General features: G+C 33.4%; 1 protein-coding gene across 2 annotated transcripts; it reads left to right on the forward strand.

Annotated features, from left to right (window-relative positions):
* The first annotated feature begins 14288 nt into the window (after nucleotides 1–14288).
* LOC18438889 (NAD-dependent protein deacetylase HST1-like protein) lies at nucleotides 14289–18384 on the forward strand. Of its 2 annotated transcripts, none has more exons than XM_020670192.2 (4): nucleotides 14289–14828; nucleotides 15209–15275; nucleotides 16270–16817; nucleotides 17877–18384. In XM_020670192.2, the coding sequence occupies exons 1-4, from the start codon at nucleotides 14823–14825 to the stop codon at nucleotides 18093–18095; spliced, it is 840 nt and encodes a 279-aa protein (XP_020525851.1). In that variant the 5' UTR covers nucleotides 14289–14822; the 3' UTR covers nucleotides 18096–18384. The 2 variants fall into 2 exon arrangements, with proteins under 2 accessions (XP_020525851.1, XP_011625195.2); XM_011626893.3 differs by having other exon boundaries at nucleotides 14732–14852.
* The last annotated feature ends 5111 nt before the right edge of the window (nucleotides 18385–23495 follow it).

Raw genomic sequence — 23495 nt, forward strand, 5'->3', positions numbered from 1 at the left:
TTTCTTTTTTATATAAATTCCAAAAAAATAGAAAAATAAGGGAGATAGTATTTTTGTCTGTCTTTTGTTTGATCACATCATATTTGATTTTATATGTTTTTAATCTTATATGTATGCTTCAAAATTTTGATTTTATCTCTTCAAAAAGACATTTATATTTTTTGTGATAGAAGGATAAATAAACTAAAACAATAACAAAAGAAGAAAATAAGATAGAATTAGGTCTTATCTTATCTCTTTAGATTAGATTTAATGTTGTTAACTTAGGCCTTAACTCTTCTTTTTAATGCCTTACATGCATAAGCTTAGAATATTTCTTGACTCTATCTTCTTTTTAAAAGCATCTTTATCTTTTAAAGAAAAATAAAATAATAATAAAAGAAGAAAAAATATAGATTTAGGGTTTTCTCCGATCTTATCTCTTTAGACTAGATTTTACATTGTCTGCTTAAATCTTATCTCTTTGATTTTGTCTGTTTAGTTTAGAAATATTTGATCTTATCATATTAGATTAAAACTTTTATTTCAATCTTTATATGTTGCATTAATTGATTAAGTTGTTTTCGCTTGTGCTTCTTGATCAAACTTATTGCACACACCACTGAGTGTTGATCTTACACACTTTACGCACACACGTTCAAATATACTTAAAAAATTTCAAATTTTCAAAAACCCCTACACCGACACTTAAGTGGTGTGAGAACCCAGCTGCATGTGTGGAGCATTGAGAATGTGTTCAGCAATTCAGTAAAGCATCCCTCTTGGAAAACTCTGACCACGAAACAATCACAATAGTAAGGACCGGCCTCCACATACGATTGTAGTTGGACTTTTATGGGTACCTATCAAAGCCTAACACATTTCAACTTTTTACTTAGTTAGGAACCCAACCAAGCTCAGCCTATCTACAGTCTAGGTCAAGTAATTTCAAACCAATTTCGGTTGCTTAGTTTTGTTGCATCTTATGTCTAATAGTTATGTCTGTAGTTTGTAGTGACTCAGTTACTAAGTCCACTGCCTCGTCTAAAACCCTAGGATGGCTTGACCTGTAGGACCTTATGGCTCAATCCGTTGGGCCTACCCTACTTTAGGCATGTCTAAGTCTCGATCCATCCAAAATCGAGTCAAGGACTAAGCTAGGTTCTAGTCTAGGTCTAATCAAGTCTAGCCCAAAGTCTTGATCCATCCAAGATCGAGTCCAAGACTAAGCTAGGTTCGATTTTAGGTCAAGTCAAACCCAAGTTTAGGTCTAGCCCAGTCTAGGTCTTGATCAATCCAAGTTCGAGTCTAGGACTAAGCTAGGTTCAAGTCTAGAACTAATTAGACCCGAGTTTAGACCTAACCCGGTCTAAGTCTTGATCCATCCAGGTTACCGTTATAAATCAAGTCCAAATCTAAAATCCAAGGTAGAGTCTAGGTCTAGTCAAGTTCGTGTCTAGGTCTAGCCAAGTTCATGTTTAGGCCTAGCCAAGTTCGTGTCTAGGTCAAGAGTCTAGTATAGTAAGGTCTAAATTTAGGTTCACCAGGGTCTGAACGTTTGTCCAATAACGTTCGAATCTCAGTTTAGTTAGGTCCTAGTCTTGGTTTAGCCTAGGACTCTGGCTCTAGGTAGGTCGAAGCCCAAGTCGAAAAGTATGAGCCTAAGCCCACACTTAGGTCAACATCTAAGATTCGAGTTTAGTCCAAAGTCCAAGCCCATACCTACTTTAGGTCAAGGCCCAAGTTCTACACCCAGGTCAATCTTCAACTGTATATATATAGGTATAATCTAAAGTTGAGCATAAATTAGGCCGAATAAAATTGTGGGCTAGGTCTCCCTTCTTCCCTCCCTCTCTCTTGTAGAAAAATAGTTGAAAAGCAACTTGATTGAAAATAGTAGAGAGAGAAAAATAGATATGGAGAAAATGAATATTGTTGTGAAACTTATGGATAGTTAGAGAGATAAGCGGATGGCTCTGAGATTTTTATGTGTATTCTAATGGGTTAGTGATCTCCTTTTATATGCATTAGAACTTATCCCCTTGCCACATGTGGCAAGTTTTGTATCCAATGATATCTCTGCCCATATCAACCACTTACTCTTCCTTCTTCATGTTCCCTTTCTTTCTCTAAAGAAAATGTTTTGATTAAAAAATGACTGTTAGAGCATTATTAATGGATGGCTTAAAAAGGAAAAAGAATAACATTTACCAAAAAAGGTAGTCAAAGAATTTAAAGAAAATAGGATCATTATAAAAAGTAAATAATATTATTAAATATATTTTAAAATAGTATGAAAGAGAGGGACTACAACTAAATGGTAGTTATGATGCCTTTGTGGCCATACTCCAACATCTCCTACTTGGTCAAAAAGGCCGAATGCATCAACATTACTAAGCCACAAGGTTTTTCTCGTTTAAAGTTTTATCCAATGTGACATGCCCCGCGAAAAGGTTTTATCCATTTACAAAATTTAATCCTTTATAACATTTAAATGTACCTCTTTGGGAAGAAAATCTATAGTTATTTAAGTCCCATCATGGTCACATGCTTGGAATATTTCAGCAGTCAATCCCTTAGTTAAGGGGTCTACTATCATATCATTGGAATTCTTTTCCGCTCTATCTAGGATATAATGGTACTCAACTTCTATGTGTCTGCTCTTAGAGCTAATTGCTCCATTTTTAATTAATGAAATTGTAGCTTGGTTATCACAAAATATCTAAACTGGCTAGTCGACTATTTCCAGCTTCAAATCCCTATGAAACGGTTTATCAAGACGGCAAAAGTAGAAGCTATACTGCAAGAGATGTATTCCGCTTTCATTGTGCACCGAGCAACACATTCATGTTTCTTATTAAACCAAGAAACACAACCTCCTTCAAAGAGGAAAATATTTCCAGAAGTGGATTTTCTAACATTAGGACCTCCTGTGAAGTCTACATCAAAGAATCCTTGAATTTGCAGCTTTAAACATAGTTTATAGTGTTTGGTTCCTTCGATACATATGAGTATCATTTTAATTGCTTTCTAATGAATCATAACTGGGTTAATTTTGAAAACTACTGACATCTCCTATTGCAAAACTAAGATTAGGTCATGTATAAAGCATAGTGTACATAATATACCCAATGGTTTACTTATATGAAATATGTTCCATTATAGCCTTATTTGCATCATTAATTTGACATTCTTTCTTTGATAACTTCATACCTTTGCAAATAGGAGTTCTCATTGGTTTGCAGTTTTCCATCTTAAATATCTTAAGAACATTATCTAGATATTTTTCTTGAGATAAGTAGAGAAGACTAGAATCTCTATCCCTTGTAATTTTTATTCCCAAAACATAAATGACGCTTTTTCCATATCCTTTATTTCAAAATATGAATTAAGATAAGATTTAGTTTTATTTATCATTTCCATATCATTTCCAGTTAATAGAATATCATCTACATATAGAGATAAAATCACAAATTTACTCCCACTGTTCCAAACATAATGATTTTTTCAATTTATATACTTTTTTTTTTGACCTGTAACTACATATTCCTCTGGTTGTTTCATATAAATCAATTCTTTTAATTCCCCATTTAAGAAAGCAGTCTTAACATCTAATTGAAATAATTCCAAGACATAATATGCTACCAATGCTAACATTATTCTTATAGATGCAAATTTTGCTACATGAGACATAATATGATACCAATGCTAATATTATTCTTATAGATGCAAATTTTGCTACATGAGAATATCTCTCCACATAATCTACTCATTCTTTTTAAGTAAACCATTTGGTTATTAATCTAGCTTTATATTTATTAATGGTTCGATCAACTTTAAATTTTTTCTTAAGAATCCATTTACATCCTATAGCCTTCCTATCTTCAGGAAGGTCTACAAGTTCCCATACTTGATTTCTTTCAATAGAGTTAATTTCATCATCCATAGAATTGATCCATTCAGATGATTCAGGTGAGTTGATGGCTTCACTATAAGTATATGGTTCTGTTGGGTATATTTTAGTTATATATAAGACTAAGTACATTCTAAGGAACGTTTGATAAAGATTGAGGTGATTATAAGACTAGGGTTCTAATACATGTCAGATAAATATCTTAATGGTGGATAAGCTTGATAAGCTTAAAACCTTGAAGATATGCCTTGGGTTAATTATGCTTTTAGTCCTCATATGAGACTAAATATATTCTAACCAACACTTCATAAAAATTGCAATTTAGAAAGTGTTGAACTGATGCTTGATAGAGGAGTTGATACAAGTGTAAGTTTTGAACCAACATTGGATAAGTGTTAGTTTTATAATGAATGCTCGATAGGCCATCTTAGCCAACACTGGATGAAAGATGGATGAGCTGAACAAGCTTGGTCTTTGAAGATATATTTTGGATGATAAAAATATTTCTTAGTCCTCATGTAAGACTAAGTGTGTTCTAAAGAACGCTTGATAGATTGAAGATGTCAAATATACAACAAAGTTCATAACACACTCTAGATAACTGTCTTAAGAGACGGTCGATAAGATACAATTACGATTCTTGATAACACCTGTTTAAATACGCCCCATTATATGAATATATGATATGAAAGATATGATATGCTCATGATTCGTGATATGAAGACCCCAATATACCTTCGGAACCCTGACTCGTCAATCAGCCTCAATATGTTCTGACTTACGACCAGTAACATATATGATAGCGTTAACCGTGTTCAAGTTTAACTTACGGTCAATGATAAAGGATATGAAAGCTTTCTCATTGTGAGACAAGTTCTAGGATACATATACTCCTAAGGCCCCGATATGCCTATCCATGTGATATGTGGAGGAACTTGATGCGGTTTAATTGACATACTTTCTTGAATCCATCGTTAGTTACGCATGTGTATTGTAACTTACGGTTTATTACAAGAGATCATAAAGACAGTTCAATTTGAGATGAAACTCTAGGTTACATATACTCCCATGGCACGTAGATTCCTCTCCATTGAATGTTGGAGGAGTTTTAAGTGAGATGTAATATGACTTTTTTAATTCGTCATTAATTAAGAATATGGGGTTTTAAAAGATGGAGAATAAGGGAAACCTCACAATGTGTTGATATATTGAGGTAAACCCTTGATGATATACATTTTGAGGCCGTATATACCTTAAAGTCTAGGAGTGATATAACTTAGATAATATTTGGACCTGACTTAATCCATGTTCATATTCACCGTTAATTAAGATATGCCTTGGCTGACACCCCAAAACTTCATGTTTTGGAATTGAGTTGAGACTCTCAGGGATTTATGTTCGAGGTGAATTCATTCATCATCCGTATACCCCGACAATTAAAATCCTTAAAAGCTTTATCCTCCATGCGTTACAGGCAGGATGACACTTAGTCACTAAAATGGGAATTTCTTTCTTGATATGATGAATTTTCTTATGAGGGTAGGACCGTTGAATTCTTGACTTGATGCTTTACCACCCTTAAAAGATGTAGCATTGGTTGATTTATATAATAGAATCAGTTGCATCTGCAATTCACTATTATTGCTGATGCAATTTCTAACAAAAACATAGTACAATGAAGGGACTATAGCTCTCTCATTTGAGATCCATTCGAAGTGAGACCTGGACTATCGTGTTCATTTCTGAGTCTTCTCTTATCCCTTCAAATTTCATGATAAGAGGAATAGTCATTAGAGAGCGGTTGAAGAAATGTGGAAGCATGCCATGACTGCGCTTCAGAGCTGAACTGTTAGGGATAAAGTAACAAATCCCTCATTTTTCTCCTGCAATATCTTGATTGAATCTGGGATTAAAATATTCAAAATTCGTATGCCCTAAGGATAAATATCGACAGAGAAGGGTGATTATCATTAGGATATACTCGTGTAAACATATTAACTCACCTTAGTCCATAAAGTCAAATGATAAGATTATCATCAATGAAGATTAACGTGAAAAAATAAATACATAAGACAATTAGCGTATGAAGATAAGGATGATGAAGATATAGATCAATATGTAGGGTGTGGATTAAAAGATCACAACTTTGTGGTTATCAGTAAAAATATTGATGGTTATCTAATTAATGAATATATATAAACTCATTTTTCAATGAGAGAAAGGTTCGAAATTTTTTTAGAGAATTCGCATTCTTTTCGAGAGGAAACTCCTGACTGGCATTCCTGAGAAAATCGTGAGGAGTGGACTCACTTTGAGTTTCTTTTACTAGAACTGAGAAGTGAGTGATAGAAAGAGAAAGAAGGAGGTTTCTTGCGATTCACTTGAAACCCATTATTGAAGGAAGACCAGACTTGAGGATTAGTATCCCTGCGGTTAGTCACAGGTATAGGGGCCGATATTCCCTTTAGTATTATTTCATCTTTCGAATAAATATGTATATTCTCTTTTTTAGAAATGAATGTATATGTTTCAAGGCCATAATCAAGGGTTCAGACTATTTTTCTTTCTTTTTTTGATGATGTAAATTGTAACAGAGGATTAAACCTCTGGAATTATTCCATTCCCAGTGTATCATATAAAAATAATGTATTCCTATGATATGAAATGCATGAGCGAATTTAGCCCTGAGTATGATTTGATCAATTGTTTGGGGTCTAATGTTTGTTTAAACATCCCAATTAATCTAAGCATTGCATTTTTCGAAGCATCCAAATCTTTGGTGACTCCATTGGGGAATAGTTCACCCTCCATCTCTGGTTGGGTTTAGGAAAGGGAATTTCTCTCTCTATGATATATCCCGTATCCCAGTCTAGAAAACACAATTTTCATAAATGGAAACCGGTTCACTGAGGCTGCACCGTAATAATGTAAAAGTCATCATTTTATGGTAATGACGGCCCAAAATGGTCTCGGAATGTTCGATTAAGCCGGAATTTGGTACCTAGGCATTTTTCAACGTTCCAGATCCAGTGACGGTAGTATGATACTGTTTTGAAACCTAGAAATGGGGCTATAGTTATAGGGTCTATTTTCAGCATGAGAGGAAATAGATTTATAAACTAAGTTTTATCCTGATCATCTCAAAACTCATCAGAATGCAACGAAATTTTATGGGTGTCCTTAGGGTATCCAAAAATACATTCTCATGCAATTGAGGCCATTCTGACACTTTTTCAGAGGCTGCCCAATATTTGGCTTATTCCTACAGTGTTCTCGTGTTCTAGCGGAGTCTTGGGCATCGGCGAGACCTGGTAACTACCTGCTCTCTCCTTATTTACAATGAAAATATATCGATAATAAACTTCTTTACAATGAAGTACTGAAACATAATGTGGCTGATTGCCTTCTAATGTGGATGAAATAGAAGAAAAGAAAGGGCAAAAAATTGTTTTGTCATTTCTCTTAAATGTTGTAAATATAGATTTTCAACACATGCTTCCTAGAATCCTCCAAGACAGAAGTTGTGTGCTTGTGCACTGTTTCTTTTTCTTCCTCAAGGAGAGAAGCATGAAGCCAATTCAGTATTAATAAAACCCCTTAGAAAAGTTTGCTCTAATATTGACAAAATTCCTTACGAGATTTGCTTGATGGATTGGTTGCGAAGAGAACCAACCAGCTCATGATTGTCAATGAAAGAACACCAGATAGCTTTTCTTAGGTTCTAGCTTGATAACTTCCACGATAAGCAGATACAAGTATTTGGTCTCTTTTGTTAGTTGCCACCTCCATATCTTCCAAGACGAACCTCTGCGCCATTCCTTACCACCATAAAAGGATATTATAAGTGAAATAATTGACATAAGTATTAGAGCTGTTTTTTCATTATTTTACATTTAGAATAGTTTTAGATCAAGCAAAAAATTATTACTAAATACATGACTTAAAGAAGACAAATAAAGAAATATCTCATGGTTTCAAAGGGCATGAAACTCAAATCCACGCTACCACTCAAATTAACAGCTAATGGCAGCAACACATTATGCCCAACATCCCCTAACATTAAGAAAAATACAACATAATTTACTTGAAGTTCCTAACAATGTAACATATATGATCTATGCTACCTTAAAACTAGCTTGGTTTAGTTTATAATTGAATGTACTATTTTATGGTAATATTATAGCAAACAGATTCAGCTCAATACTAAGCACCATTCCTTGTAATACTAACTTAAGAAGTCACAAATCAAATGACCATAAGAATGTAAAAATTAACTTAGTGATCACCAAAGCCATTTCATATTTTTTTTCTACAATAAGATCAATTATATCTAATTCAAGTTGCTTGATTCTTAGTTCAACGTCTTTATCCCTCACAAACACATACTACTAACAATTATTGTGCTTATATGCAACAAATATCAAGAAGAGCTATGATGAAGGTCCCAACTCTGTGCATTAATGAAATCCATAAAAAATTCATTAAGAGTTTATAAAGAATTTTGAGCTATCCTTAAAACAAAGTTGCAAAATACTAATCAGTGACTTCTTTTCGATTTGCAATAGTCCACACAATTCACAAACACGAATTGTATATTGCGGAGGAATATTGCATAAACTCCAACTTCTCCGAAATTTTTATAAGGTAGCAATCAATTCTTCTAATCTATCTTTTAGAGTGGCTACCTCTTTTTATTGTTAAGAAAATGATGTTAATGGAATCCCACCAAGAACCAATCAAACAAATTCAAAAGGAAAACATGCCTCTTACTGGAATACAAATCAAAAAGCAAAATAAAAACTATTGCCCCATCATGTCCTAGAATTTATAATAGAAACTACTTAAAGATTAGAAACCCTATAATTTCACAGACATGAATTTGAACAAAGTAAGAAATCATGCATAAAGATATAATTGTTTAAGGAGTTTTAGCAAAAGAACTAGTCGCCAACCCCAAATAGCTGGGAAAAGGGTATGATGACGAGGAAGCAAGAGAACTAGTCAAATCAGTTAAGAAATCATTGTCTTTTAACAGTTCAAATGCCTATAATACGAAAATTTGTTAAAAAAAAACATAAAAAAAAAGTACAACCCATTCCACACTACAAAAAAATAGGTTTAGGCTTCAATAGCTCCCAAAAAAACAACTTCTTCTGTCAAAAATCACATATATCTGGGTACAAGGCTCATCCAAAAAGCTTTTCAAATTATTTTGACCAAGAGGTACATAGAATCCTCAACCTAAAAAAAAAAAAGGCCACAACCCACTCGTTGTAGGCCTTTTTCTAGTGTGCACAATACCAAATTTGGGTTTAGGATTTTAAATCTTATAAAGAGTTTTTTTTTTTTTTTTTTACACAAGATATTTGATTACCTAAATTAGGGATCATTAAAAAGAAAATCTTTTTTTTTAATCCAAGATCTCATAAAACAAAAAGCCCAAAATTTCAAAAAAAAAAAAAAAATCCACCACACATTCTTTGGAATTTTTTATAAACTAAGATCATCCAAAATTTTGAAATTTATAAGTTATATATATATATATATATATATATATATATATATATATATGGAAAAGCCTTCCCAATACCTATAGGAGAAAATGAATAGTAATTTCGCTTACCCTCATCACCGTCCAAAGTTCATCGCATGGTCACGATTGTCCGATAGTATTTTATTTTTCATTTTGTTTCTATAAATTAGAATGATCTGAAATTTGGAGTGTATGTACGTCTTAGTGAGACGCACCTAATAATAAAAATATAAATAATAATTTACAAAAAAAATTGACCAAAATACCCCTTAAACTTTTTAGGGGTATTTTTGGTCAATTTATTTCATGTAAAATATTTTTTTGATATTTATCATAGATTCGTCTATTTTTGATGAATGTACACTCCAAATTTTAGATCATTCTGATTTGTAAAAGACAAATGAAAAATAAATTACTACTGAAAAATCGTGACCGTATGATGAACTTTAGACGGTGACGAGGGTAGGCGAAATCACTCTTCATTTTGCTTATAAGCGTTTTGTAGTATCTTCCAATATATATATATATATATATATATATATATATATATATATATATATATATATATATATATATATATATATATATATATATATATATATATATAGGAGAAACGATCCTATAGGACCCTCCCCCACCCATATGTGTAGGATTCCAAAGGATCACTATTAAATTTGGTACGGATCTATAGAAAATTCAAGTCTCCCATCCATTTAATAACTTTTCTAGAGACTTGTGGTAACTTTAATGGTGATCATTTGGGGTTCTACACATATGGGTGGGGGAGGGTCCTATTGGATCATTACTATATATATATATATATAGAAAAAGCTAACAATAGCTGGCCAGCTATAATGAATAGTAATATAGGTGGAATGGGAGCTATTAGATCTTTATCATACGGTTCAGAATGCATATCAATATTTTAATTTTAATTATTTTTTTAAAAATTGGATCATAATAAAATTTTAGACATGTATATTAAAAAATAGGGTGCACAAATAAAAAATACATACAAAATATTTTCCAAAATATAAAATGATCGAAATACCCCTGAAAAATGACGAGGGTATTTTTATCAGTTTAAATTATTGAAAATATTTTTTTTATATTTTTATATGGTACGAGATAGTGTTAGGTATATTCACCCAAAATTTCATATCAATCAGATTTATATAAAAAATATTAAAATTTAAATAGTGATGTGTATTCTACCTATATACTATTCATTATAGTTGGCCAGCTGTTGCAAGGTTTTTCATATATATATATATATATATATATATATATATATATATATATATATATATATATATATATATATATATATATATATATATATAAAGGGAAAAGTTTATACAAGGTTGCAACCTTAAAATGTAGAATCACATATGCACCTCAAAAATCTATCTAAAATGCTGTTTTAATGTTGAAAAACACTCTAATTGATCATCTCGACATAGAGATGTATGAACATTAAAAAAAAAAGTTTTTTAGTCCTAAAAAGTGTACATCTTGCAACACATTGTCTAGACCGTCCATTTTCAAGATTTTTATATGTTTATAGATCTACTTTATTTTAACCATTTTTGGAGTTTCGAATTTTCTAATTAGATATGAAAATAGTTTTTAAGATAATTTTAAAAAAAATTTACAACAAAATTACATGTTATGATAAAATTTGGAGGTGCGCCTTAATTGGATTGTTTACGGTTGCAACCTTATAGAAACCGCACTCATATATATATATATATATATGAAAAGTCTTCCCAACACCTATAGATGAATATGAATAGTGATTTTGCCTACCCTCATCACCGTCCAAATTTCATTTCGTGGTCACGATTGTCCAGTAGTATTTTATTTTTTATTTTTTTTCTACAAATCAGAATGACCTGAAATTTGAAGGGTACGTACTCTTACTGAAGTGAATCTAATAAAGATATAAAAAAAAGTATCCGCAAAAAATGACCAAAATGCCCCCAAAAATTTTTGAGGGTATTTTTGTCAAATTTTTCATGTAAAATATTGTTTTTATATTTTTATAAGATTTTCCTATTTTTGATAAATACACGTTCCAAATTTTAGGTCATTCCGATTTGTAGAAAAAAAAATTAAAAATGAAACACTATTGGACAATTGTGACCACGAGATGAACTTTGGATAGTGATGAGGGTAGGCGAAATCACTGTTCATTTTTGCCAATAGGCATTGCGTAGTGTTTTCCATATATATATATATATATATATATATATATATATATATATATATATATATATATATATATATATATATATATATATTCATTTTCGCCAATAGGCATTGCGTAGTGTTTTCCATATATATATATATATATATATATTCATTTTCGCCAATAGGCGTTGCGTAGTGTTTTCCATATATATATATATATATACTACGCAACGCCTATTGGCGAAAATGAATATATATATATATATATATATATATATATATATATATATATATGGAAAACACTACGCAACGCTTATTGGCGAAAATGAACAGTGATTTCGCCTACCGTCATCACCGTCTAACGTTCATCGCACGGTCACGATTGTCCGGTAGTGTTTCATTTTTCATTGTTTTTTACAAATTGGAATGATATGAAATTTGGAGCATGTGTACATCTTAGTGAGGCGCACCTAATAAAAATATAAAAAATAATAATTCGTGAGAACAAAATTAACCAAAATACCCTTGAAAATTTTCGTAGGTACTTTGGTCAATTTATTTCATGTAAAATATTGTTTTGATATTTTTCATAGATTCGTCTATTTTTTATGAACCCATGCTCCAAATTTCGGATCATTCTGATTCTTAGAAAAAAAATGAAAAATAAAACACTATCACACAATCGTGATAGTGTGATAAACTTTAGAAGGTGACCAGGGTAGGCGAAATCACTGCTCATTTTCACCTATAGGCGTTTTGTAGTATTTTCTATATATATATAGGGTGCAGTTTGTATAGAGCCTATTCTCTAAACAATCAAGTTAGAGCCTACCTTTAAATAGTGTCAAAAAATGTGGTTTCAATATTGAAAATATTTATAATAATAGCCTTAAAATATATTTTTAAAGCTTAAAAAATAGTGTAGATCTACTTATCTATAAAAACTTGAAAATCTTCAAAACTGACAGTCAAAAAATGCGCTACAAAATATATTATTTTCAAAACTTGAAATCCATTTTTTCCTCTTGTTCAGGCATCTGGATGTCGAGATGATCGATTGGAAGATATTTGGGCATCAAAACATCGTCTTCTAATGAAAATTTTGAGGTAGGCTCAAATTTGATTGTTTAGAGCCTCGACTCTATATAAACTTTTCCCATATATATATATATATATATATATATATATATATATATATATAGAGAGAGAGAGAGAGAGAGAGAGAGAGAAATATATTTTAACCTTTATAATTATATTTTAACTTTGGAAAGAGCTGAGATTAGCCCACTAGCTCATATGAACATATGAGTCCAACGGCCCAGATTGAATCTAGGCCGATCTGACGATTATGGATGTCTGATAGTGTTTGAATTTTAATTTTTTTTCTACAAATCTAAATCACTTAAAATTTTATAAATGTGTTCATAAAAAATATTTGAATCTTCTAAAAATATCAAAAAAATATTTTGCATGAAATAAATTAACCAAAATACCCCTGAAAAGTTTCGAGGGTAATTTGGTTTTTTTTTTCGCGAATAATATTTTTTATATTTTTATTAGGCACGCCTTGATGAGAAGAATACAAGTGTAAAATTTCAAGTGATTTGGATTTGTAGAAAAAAAAATCAAAATTCAAACACGAAATAAGGTCGTGACCGTCAGATCGGCGCAGATTCAATCTGAGCCGTTGGGCTCAAATATTCACATGAGCTAGTGGGCTAATCCCAGCTTTTTCTTTTAACTTTATAATATATAAAATTGTATCAGATCCGGATCTTGATTCAGATCTGAATCCTATATATAGATTTGGATCTGGATCTAGATCCGATATATACTTTTGGATCCAGATTCAGATTTGAGTGGATTCGGTCTTGATCTAAAATATTCTCAGCCCTACATCCTAGCCTAAAATTTTCTGGGCTTGGGCGTGGCTTGGGCTAGGTTCAGAACATGCCCAAAAGTAATCTTCAGGCCCAGCCAGGGGCTTACTTACCCTGTTTGAGGCCATTACAATCCATGTTAGCCAGCTGAACCCCACTCGTTGACTGGCCCTAAACATCCAACCATCTTTGTTGGTGTTTGAGGTGTCTACTTTTCGTTAAAAATAATTGCGGCATGGCAACGTAGCTTTTCAAAATAAAGCTGAAAGATATTATACTCTCGCAGAGGGGTATATTGTTTATTTACTATCTTGAGTAAAACCCTACCTCCTCAACCTATAGATTAAGGTCAATAATAGTCCTGAGAATGAATAGAAATCATCCAAGTTTCAGATGGTGAGAACTTAGTTGCACCATTTATGCACTTGGAAAAGAATAATGTCTCGAGATTGAATAGAAACCATCCAAGTTTTGGATGGTGAGACCTAAGTGTTGAAAAACTCAAATTTCAATTTTTTCTTTTGAGAGTAATCAACGGTTCTTAAAATTTCTCATTGAGAAAATCTTTGACTGAGGAAGTAGAAGTAAACTATGCTCTTGAGGGAGCATAGTAATCATAATATATTTGCCCTAAAAAAAAATCGAGTTTCTGTGATTTAAATTAGTATATGAAATAGTTAGATGCGCATAAATATCTACGGATAAGATCCCCAGCCTTACACGTACTCACCCCATATCAAAAAAATGCCCAAACCAATAGATATTTAGTGCCCTTCATGAGGCCCCAACCCACTACACAAGATCCAAGGCTCCACTCTCCAATCCACACGCCAAATACAAGTCTTCCTTCTAAGGTCTCCATCTCATTGGGCATTTGGAAATTCCAATGCCTAACTAAAGGTCTCAAGATATAGGATAAATCCCTCCACTTTATTAGGTTCTTCCTCTCTCTCTCTCTCTTCAAGGCCTCACAGAATCCTATGAGCCTTGCAGCATGAGGGGAACATGATATTGCATCTAGTCCAACACAAGGACAAAGAAAACCAACCATTATCTTTCTCTTTCTCTTAGACTCTAGCTAAGCACCTGCAAGGATCTAACAAGAGAGTCCACATCCAAAGACTGGAAAGCTTCCAGTCATGGAACAAAAGGGCCCCCCTTTCAGAAGCCAACCTCTTAAGGTCCCACCATGGCCTCTCGGAGTTTCAAAGGGATCCATGATAAGCTAGCCCCGAGTGACCAGACCCCTCATTATTGCACTTATTGGTTTCTGGTTTCGACCCTCTGCAAATTCCCAATTCATTTCTAAGAGGTTCAAGAAAGAATGAAGGTGAGATGCTTCAATGTGCATGGTGTAAGCACTTTGTCTGCGTTCGATTTATATTTGGTTCTGATATCTGTAAAGTCATCATCTTAAAAAATAGCGTAAACATGGTATGCTCATGGGGTTTTCTTATTTTGGTTGAGGTTTGATGTGTTATGTTAACCTAGTGGTGCTTAGAATTGATGTTTCTAACGGTTGATCGATCTGCATAGGTAGTATAATTGATTTATAGGTTTTAATATGTGGAATCAGTCAATTTATCATCGTTTAATCTCGTCTCTTGCATTCATCGATGGCTTCTCTTATAGTGATGTGCATTTTAATGCATGGCATTGTTGTCAAGCCACCTAGTACTCATCTTTCTGAAGACTGATTTTTTGTTTCAGATCTTCAATTGGGTTCATTGGAAATTTCGTCAGAATATGGATCGCGGTGTCGTCGAGGATACAAAAGGTCATCTTTTGTTTTCTTTTCAGTTGGGTTGATTTCCTTGTGGAGCAACAGATGATCTATGGAGAATTTTATGCTGATGTTTAGCTCTTTTTCGTAGCCAGTTTCACTGTGCTTGCTGTAACTATTAAGCTGACTCTACATGTCCTATACTACAGTAGCAAAGCTTATTGTTGAGAATTTCTTAGGAAGATAATTATTCAAGGGATTTTTAAATTATTTTTCATCGAAAAGATATAGTATTGTAGTCTATAGCATGCTCCGAGAGGAGCATATTGTACACTAACACCCTCTGGGTAAAGAACTACTTGGGAGAATTTCTTTGGTTGATCCAACTATTGGATTTTTAGTTCTTCAATTCTTAGGTCTTGTCCTGCAAAAATTGGACAGTCCATGTTCAATCTTGAGAGGTTATTCTTTTAGGCTCATACAGTGTGCATGCAGTTTAAATTTTTTTCTTTTTGAGGTAGAGGCTTAATATGTTACATCACCAAAATTTGAGGTACTAAAATACTCCTGACTTTTACAGGAGGGAGCAAATGGACAATATGCTCCTGCAGGAGCAAGAAATCATTTAGCATTATTGGAAAATTGGGCCCTCAAATTCTTAGGGAAGTAGTAAAATAAAAAATATATATAGAAAAATCTTGAACCATCTAGCAAATTATCATAATATAAAACTTACATCTATAAAGCATGATTCTAAAGATGCTCTCATTTCAAAAGCAAAAAATAGCTTGTTATAGAAATGCAATATTTTCAAGAATCCAAAGATACTTGTGGTTATATTAAAAAATTTCGGCATGCAGAGGCCGCAACTAACTTCTGCTAAAATTTTCGAGTATAAACAACTTGGTACCCCTTACTTTAGATTTAAATACTTGTTAGCAGCATGGAAAAGGGATTGCACCATAGCCTAAGCCATAAATTACAATACAATTTCTAATACTTTGGGGTTTTGATCCTGTTTTCTTCATGTGATTAATGGGATATATAGGAGAGCCTGAGGGAGATAAGGAGCAGTTATTATCAGAGGAGAGGAGCTTAGTAGAAGTCCTCAATGGGTGGCACCATGGCATACTAACTATCGGCACTTTTGGCCTCGATCCTGTGAACCAGTTGGAGCCAGAGTTTGAGCCACAAGACCCAAACTCCGAACTTGGAGATGTTATAGTTGTCGAACCAAGTGAAGGAATTGCAGAGGTGTTGGATTTGAACAGTAAGATTGTTATGAAGGGAGAGGCTGAGGACACTTTTGAAGCCGAGAAGTCTATGGGGTCCCCTGAAACTGAAATTGTAGGCCTGGAGAGAGAAGATGGGCAGGCAAAGGTAAAGGAGGGGAGAGAGAGGACGACCTTAGCTGATCTGTTCTCTTGGGATGACCAGGTAAGAGGTGGTGGACAAGGGAGTAAGGAGGAGAGTGCAGGAGAGGTGCATACTGGTAAGAAGAAAGGGGGTAGTCGTGCTAAGCATGGCTTGTCGTTTGCTAAGAAGCTCATCAAGTGGAAGGGAGAGGAATCCGGTCGATGCACTAAATTACACAAAGTAAAGTGCTCATTTCTTTGTCACTCTCTCTCTCTCTCATTTGCCATTTGGTTTTTTGATCTCTCTCCCATCAAAGTGGCTCTACATTTGTGTTTTAGCTTTGTGAGAGAGTTACACCCTAGATTTGTGATCTCTCTCTCTCACTCACTAGTGTCAATCAAGAATTATGGTCTCTCTCTCTATTTTCTTATGGATTTTGTTTTAAGGGTTAGCTTTAAGGGAGAGAGGGGGGGTAAGCATAATGTCAAATCCACACTATTAAACTAAAAAGGACGGTGTAGGATACTGCATCTTTGCTTCTACAATTAAATTTGTATCTTATATACAAAAGGATTTTGTTAGGCTGCTCACACTATAGAACATTTTATAATAGTATTCAATAAATTTTGAACCCTTATGTACCTTTATTTTATAGTACAATATATTTTTAGTAAAGATATTTTTGGTCATTAGAAGGGGTATGACACTACCCACATAAAGCATTAAATGCCATTAGTATACTCCATATGGGTGAAGTCACATCTTATGTGGATGATATCACATCTCTCCTAGTGACAAAAAATACCCTTACTAAAAAATGCTCTATATGCAAAACAAGGATATATATAAGTGTCCAAAATTTGTCGAATACAATTAGAAAATACTCTAGAATGTGAGTACCTTAACATAACCCTATACAAAAACTTTATATAAGGATGCAACATTACTTGTATAAATAAGCTTGTATTAATCTATACCATTCATTTTACTTGAATGGTGTAAATTTAACAATGTCTTAAAAAACATGTCATTCTTTGATATTGATTTAAATGTCGTGTCAAATCTACACCGTTAAAATAAAATAAACGATGTAGAACGCCACAACTTTATTTCTACAATTAAGGTTGCATCCTTGAACAAATGACACCCTTTTTACTAAATTACATACTTTTCTAATGTCATAAGCCTTGATGTTTAACTTTTACAAAGATTTGAGTTGATCTCATCCAGAGATCAGCGTAGATCAGAGCATAAACAAACATATAAGTTTGTGATTTGTGATTTTGTTTATGGAGGCAGCTCATTTCAAGGGCACTCAAGAAGAAAATACATCCTGAGCTTGAGACCTGCGTGGAAGTTAGAGAGATGAAGATTTCTTCGAATGAGGCAAACATGGCGATGCATGAGAATGGCTTAGATGATGAAAGCAATGAGGCTAAGTCCTTGCTCAATGGCGACCCCCATTATGAGGTCCAGTCGCTCTACGCATCTGTGCCCTCTGTCATGGTCATGGCATAATGATCAATGCTAGTTTCATGTTAGCTAGCAGATGAAGTACTAGGATTATGATATCAGTAATCAATAATTTAGCCTCTCTCTCTCTCTTTCTCTCTCTATCTCTCTTTGTGTGGGTTTGCAGATGTGTTATTCCTAGCTTGTTTCATTCTTGTAGGATTTTTGCATTTCATGACAGTTTGTAGGAAAGATGATAATATTGATTTTGGTGTGTTGTGTGTTTAAGAACTTTCCATCTTGCCTTGGGCGTTTCGCCGTAGGAAATAATGACATTATGCTCTTTCTCCCTCTCTCTCCATATCTCTACTTGTGTTTGTGTGTGGGAAAGATGAGGTTTTGGTTTTAGAGACTAGGTTTTAAAAAAATGTTGATTTGGATCGAAATTGGCCAATTTAGATTGAGAATCTATGGGGAGAAATTGGTTCCCTAGAATACTGTGAACCTGCCAGTTCACCTATGGTTAGAATTGGCCACACCTTTTTTTATTCTTTCAATTTGTTAAAATTTTTAATGACTCGTTTGAAAATCTGGATTGCTGATTTACCAAACCTAATCGAAAATCAAGATGCACGATCTGCTTCACCGATCAGTTTTTCAAAACCCTAGTGTTAGAGTGTGCAAATTGAGTAGATCGATAAAGTCCTAAAATATTACAAATTGATGGCCTAAAAATATTTTCTATCCCTTATTTTGAAATTTGAAGCACTCAAATGTTGCAAATTGAGTAGATCGATAAAAGGATTGTATATAATGAGACTATTTATTTTTGATACAAGGGAGTCACAATTACTTACAACCATCCGATACGAAATTTGATAGCTTGGGTGTGTCACAAAGTTTGAAAAATTGTCTTTTAAAGTTTGAGCTTAGTCATTAGAATAAATGTAGCCACACAATTTTACATCTAATGGTAAAGATTAATAATAACTACCTTGTGCTAAAGGTAAATAGTCTCCGTTTTATACTTTTCCATCGATATATACTATAAAATCTTAAAAACATATATTCTATAGAATATGTTATGATGTACTGTTATTCAGATTTATTTATTTATTTTTATTTTTCATATTATCCATCTCGAGAACAAGATAAATTGAGGGTTTTCTAAGCAACTATCGTGATTGGTTCGTATACATACATTTTTTCCGAAATAGATAATAATTGATTGATGCATTGCTCGGTGCTTATATCCTTTAGTTTGTCATTTTTCGCTGAGGATAATGCCCTCTCTCTCTCTCATACACGCGTCAAAGGCCCAAAAGAATGTTTCCCCAGCAATTTTATTGATCCATCCTTTCAAATCATTTTTCCTTGGTGGCAGTTTCCACTTAGAATAATTTGATGTTCATTTTATGGATTACATGAGTGAAATACAATCATATCACTAATACGAATGAAACGTCACTGATTGGGGAGCATGGGAACAACAAGTTCAAGTATTACAAGCATCTTAATCATTAGAATTGATGGATTATGTGAAATGACTTACATTTGGAGTATTATGTCTACACAATGAAAAGATAACTTTGATGGGCCATTTCTCCTTTATGTTCTCTGCCTCCTGTCCTAAGAGAAATACACCAAAAACAATGGTATAGGAATCCATAACTTGTTTTTCCTCATAGTGGTTAGGAAAAAACTGAAAAGGCAATTGACGACAAAATTTAACCAATAGATTAAAAAACAGTTTAGTCCATGTAAGCGTGGTTGTTCGAGGTTGAGTGTATGATAACTACATCCAATGATTGACTTTTAATTACTAGAACCAAAAAGACAATTTAGAGAGTGCAAATCCCCAATGTTTGATGGACGATCAAAGAGTTCATGAATTGCTGACGGGGTTTTACTTTTCCTTGTGTTCTAGAGAGAAAACTATGAGAGGAAAGAGAGAAACTTTTTATCTAGAGAGACAATTTTTTGGTGTGAGAGAAACTTTATATCTAGAAGGACTCTTTTCTTAGAGAGGCATGTAAATCGCACTTTTTTCTATTGGAGAAATTTATTTTCCTCTTTCTCATGACTCTTTGATATGTGAATATAGAAGGCAATCATTTTCAAAAGGGGTTTAGTTTGTATAAGATTGAGGCTCTAAACAATGAAAGTAAGGCACATTTTCAAATGGTGCCGAAATATGTTGTTTCAATATCAGAAATCTTTGTGATGGATTAAAAATTTATTTGCATATTTAATTATAAAATTTAAATATTTAAAACTACTGTAAATAGAGTAGATCCATGAACACTTGAAAATCTTGAAAATTGACAGTCTAGATAATAATGTTGAAATTATATCCTTTTAAGGCCTTAAATTCCAACATTTTCATAGCTCTTAACGTCAGTGGGAATAAAAAAGCGACATGACTCTAGAATCTTGGCGCACTGGGACCAAGAATCATGGAACCCTGATTTAATCATGAAGATGATTTATATGAATAGAAGGTACTGAGAGGGATAAGGATTACCTTTTAGTCTAGGTCTGTTGTTATCTTTGTGCCTCATGACTGAGTGATGGGCCAGCGCGAAGTGATTTATATATTTATATGAGCTCGATGATAAAAGAGCCATATATAGGAAGGTTGGGGCCAATAGAGGATATTGATCTAAATCCCTGACTCTTAGAACCCTCTCTTTGCATATGTATATATAGTCGCAATGCATGAGAAGCCGTTCTTCTAGGGATTCACTGGTTAGAGTTATACACAAATGCCAAGAGAGGAACCCTCACACCGTATGTATGCATGTCCTCTAGGAGATGCACCTAAAATCTACTTATACTTAGAAATTCAAAGTCGCATATTGGTTCGACTTTGATAGGTAGAGATCATGAGCCCCTGATTATACACTGTGGGTCATGAGTCTGTTGGGTCATTACGAGAAAGTGGCTTTAGATTCTGGGTCTAAACGAGTTCAGTGCTCTGATTAGTAATTCAACTTCAAGGATCTTAGTTTCCATTGTAAATGTTTTTAAACAATGCCAAACTAAAAATCATTGAAACAATTTTTGTGGATTTTAAAGAATTTATTTGGATTTTTTGGGCAAGAAAATCCATTTTTCAAAATAATTTGAAAGAAATGACAAACAATGACAACCCCCAAGATTACACGGAATGCCCAAATGGTCAATGGGTGTCAATGTGGTGGCTTGGGAGGTCCCATGTCACCCCACATGGAGAATGACATGGGGTGATGTCAACCCCCTCATGGGGCCTCCTTGTCATATTGTTATCCGTTCTTGTAAGTTATGGGAATTATTTTATTGTATTTTGTGAAATTTTGAAATTTTGAAAAAATAATTTTATCACATGTTTAATGCTTAAAGCTAGGTATTTACGCACATGTATTGAGGATTCTAGAAAGGATATAGGGTTTGTAATTACAAGCTTAACCCTAAAGGTATATGGTAAATGTGCAATTAACCACCTAGTTTATGTAGCATGGTCTCATTAGCCCCACATGCACATATAAAACCGATGGAATTTTTAGATTTGATTTTTGCTAGAATATTTTGTTAAATTACCATAAAGGTATACCTTCCATCTTGGTTTTGAATTTATTAGATGTAAAGAGCATGAGTAATTTAACAAGAAGGGAAATTTGAGTGAATTAAAGGAGGATAAAAGTGTTTAAATCCCTACCATACATTTTGATGGCATGAAGGTGGATATAGACTATGATCAAGCCTCTCTTTGTAGCTATTAGAAGATGACAGGGAAGGCCAAGATTCATTAATCTAAAAGCATCTCCACACTCAAAGGTTAGAAGTTTATAAATACCCCCTTGAGCCTTAATTTCACACAAGTTTACAATTACATTCTCTCTAAAAGTGAGCCACACACATCTTCCTCTCTCTCCCCTATTTTGAGTGGCACGCCTAAGCCTATTCTCTTCTTCCATTTTCTCTCTAAAGAGCTACCTTCAAGTTGAGGTGAGAGAGAGCTCCATTGAAGCTCCTATACTACTCCATTAATGGTGATCAAAAGTTCAAATTCAAGTCATGGATGATCTACTCTTCAAGCATTCAACAATTGAGTAAAATCTCTTCCATTTTTATTTATTCATTTAGCTTCTATTTGCTGTAAATTCTCAATTACAATAACATTTTTTCATCATTTGGTGATTAGATCTTTGATCATTTGAATCATCGTTATGAAAGGTGGATTATGTGATAAAGCACGGTGTATATAAATTAAAATTTTCATGCTTTTTCACCAGCTAGATCATTTACAATGTCCAATTACAAATAAAAGCACTATTGAAATAAATAAATAAATAAAAACGGTTCTCACTTGCTACAACTTAAATACCCCCGAACCATAGACCATCATAGTCTGTGATCCCTATCCTGTGATCCAAAATCCTACAAGACTACTGTTTTAGTAATAAATCAAGTAAAAATAGCAAAAAAACTTATTTTTACCTGATTTTTAGTAGGCAATATCACAAAAATGCAACTGTTAATTTTGGTTAGATTTGGGCTCACTTTAACCCCCAAATGGAAATTTAGCTGACAAATCTGCTTGAAATTGATATATAACCATTCTAATATGATTTGAGCCTTTATATAAGTACATTTTATTACCCATTTAGGGTTGGACTTTGTTAACTCATAGACCGGGAAATCTGAGAGCCAGAGAGCAACCCTAGATCTAGAGAAGTAACCTTAAGCCCTAGTCCCCACCTTGAAACCAACTTTTAGCCTAGATTACTAATACTCTAGTTCATCCAAGCCAATGTTTGGTCAAGTTTGAAGAGAGAACAACAGATGACATATGTATATAGTTGTGGTTCTGATACGGGCGAGGCCTCGAAGCCTTGGGTGCCCCGTGCCAACTAGCCCGGCCAGATATTTTCCTCATCATCATCTTTCCTTTATTTTTCAGTTATTTTGTTAGATCTTGGATTTCATTCTTATTTCATTAAATATTTTGTGGTTTTGGATTTTTCATCATCTTTTCTTTTATTTTTCAGTTATTTTGTTAGATCTAGGATTTTATTCTTATTTCATTCAATATTTCGTGCTTTTGGATTTCTCATCATCTTTTCCTTTATTTTCAGTTATTTTGTTAGATAGTGAATTTTATTTTTATTTTATTCAATCTTTCGTGCTTTTGGGTCAATGCCGGCTCTGCCACTGATTTGAGAGCAGATCTATTCATTAAAAATAGATTCAGCCTCATATCCGAATTTGATTTTTCCGACTCTCTATTACTTTTAAAATCAGTTTGTGGTACAGATCTGAGGGATCTGTGGTACCGATTTGCATCGTAAACGTTTTGGCACCCACCGTGAGGCATTTCGAGTTAGATCCATGCACGAAAAAAAAAAAAAAAGAGATCTACTTTTAAGGGCCATCTTTTGATTTTCCTTTGCTTTATTATTCTTGATGGCATCGTTTGACTGTTTG

This window comes from Amborella trichopoda, chromosome 9, assembly GCF_054954075.1.
Source record: "Amborella trichopoda isolate Santa Cruz 75 chromosome 9, AtrichopodaSantaCruz75HAP2 v2.0, whole genome shotgun sequence".
Classification (NCBI taxonomy): domain Eukaryota; kingdom Viridiplantae; phylum Streptophyta; class Magnoliopsida; order Amborellales; family Amborellaceae; genus Amborella; species Amborella trichopoda.

Excerpts from the sequence above, each read along its gene's own strand:
- LOC18438889 (XM_011626893.3), top strand. The coding sequence starts at position 14,823 with ATGAAGGTGAGATGCTTCAATGTGCATGGT. Across the intron at positions 14,853-15,208 it reads GATGCTTCAATGTGCATGGT|ATCTTCAATTGGGTTCATTG; the intron begins GTAAGCACTTTG and ends TTTTTGTTTCAG. Across the intron at positions 15,276-16,269 it reads TGTCGTCGAGGATACAAAAG|GAGAGCCTGAGGGAGATAAG; the intron begins GTCATCTTTTGT and ends TGGGATATATAG.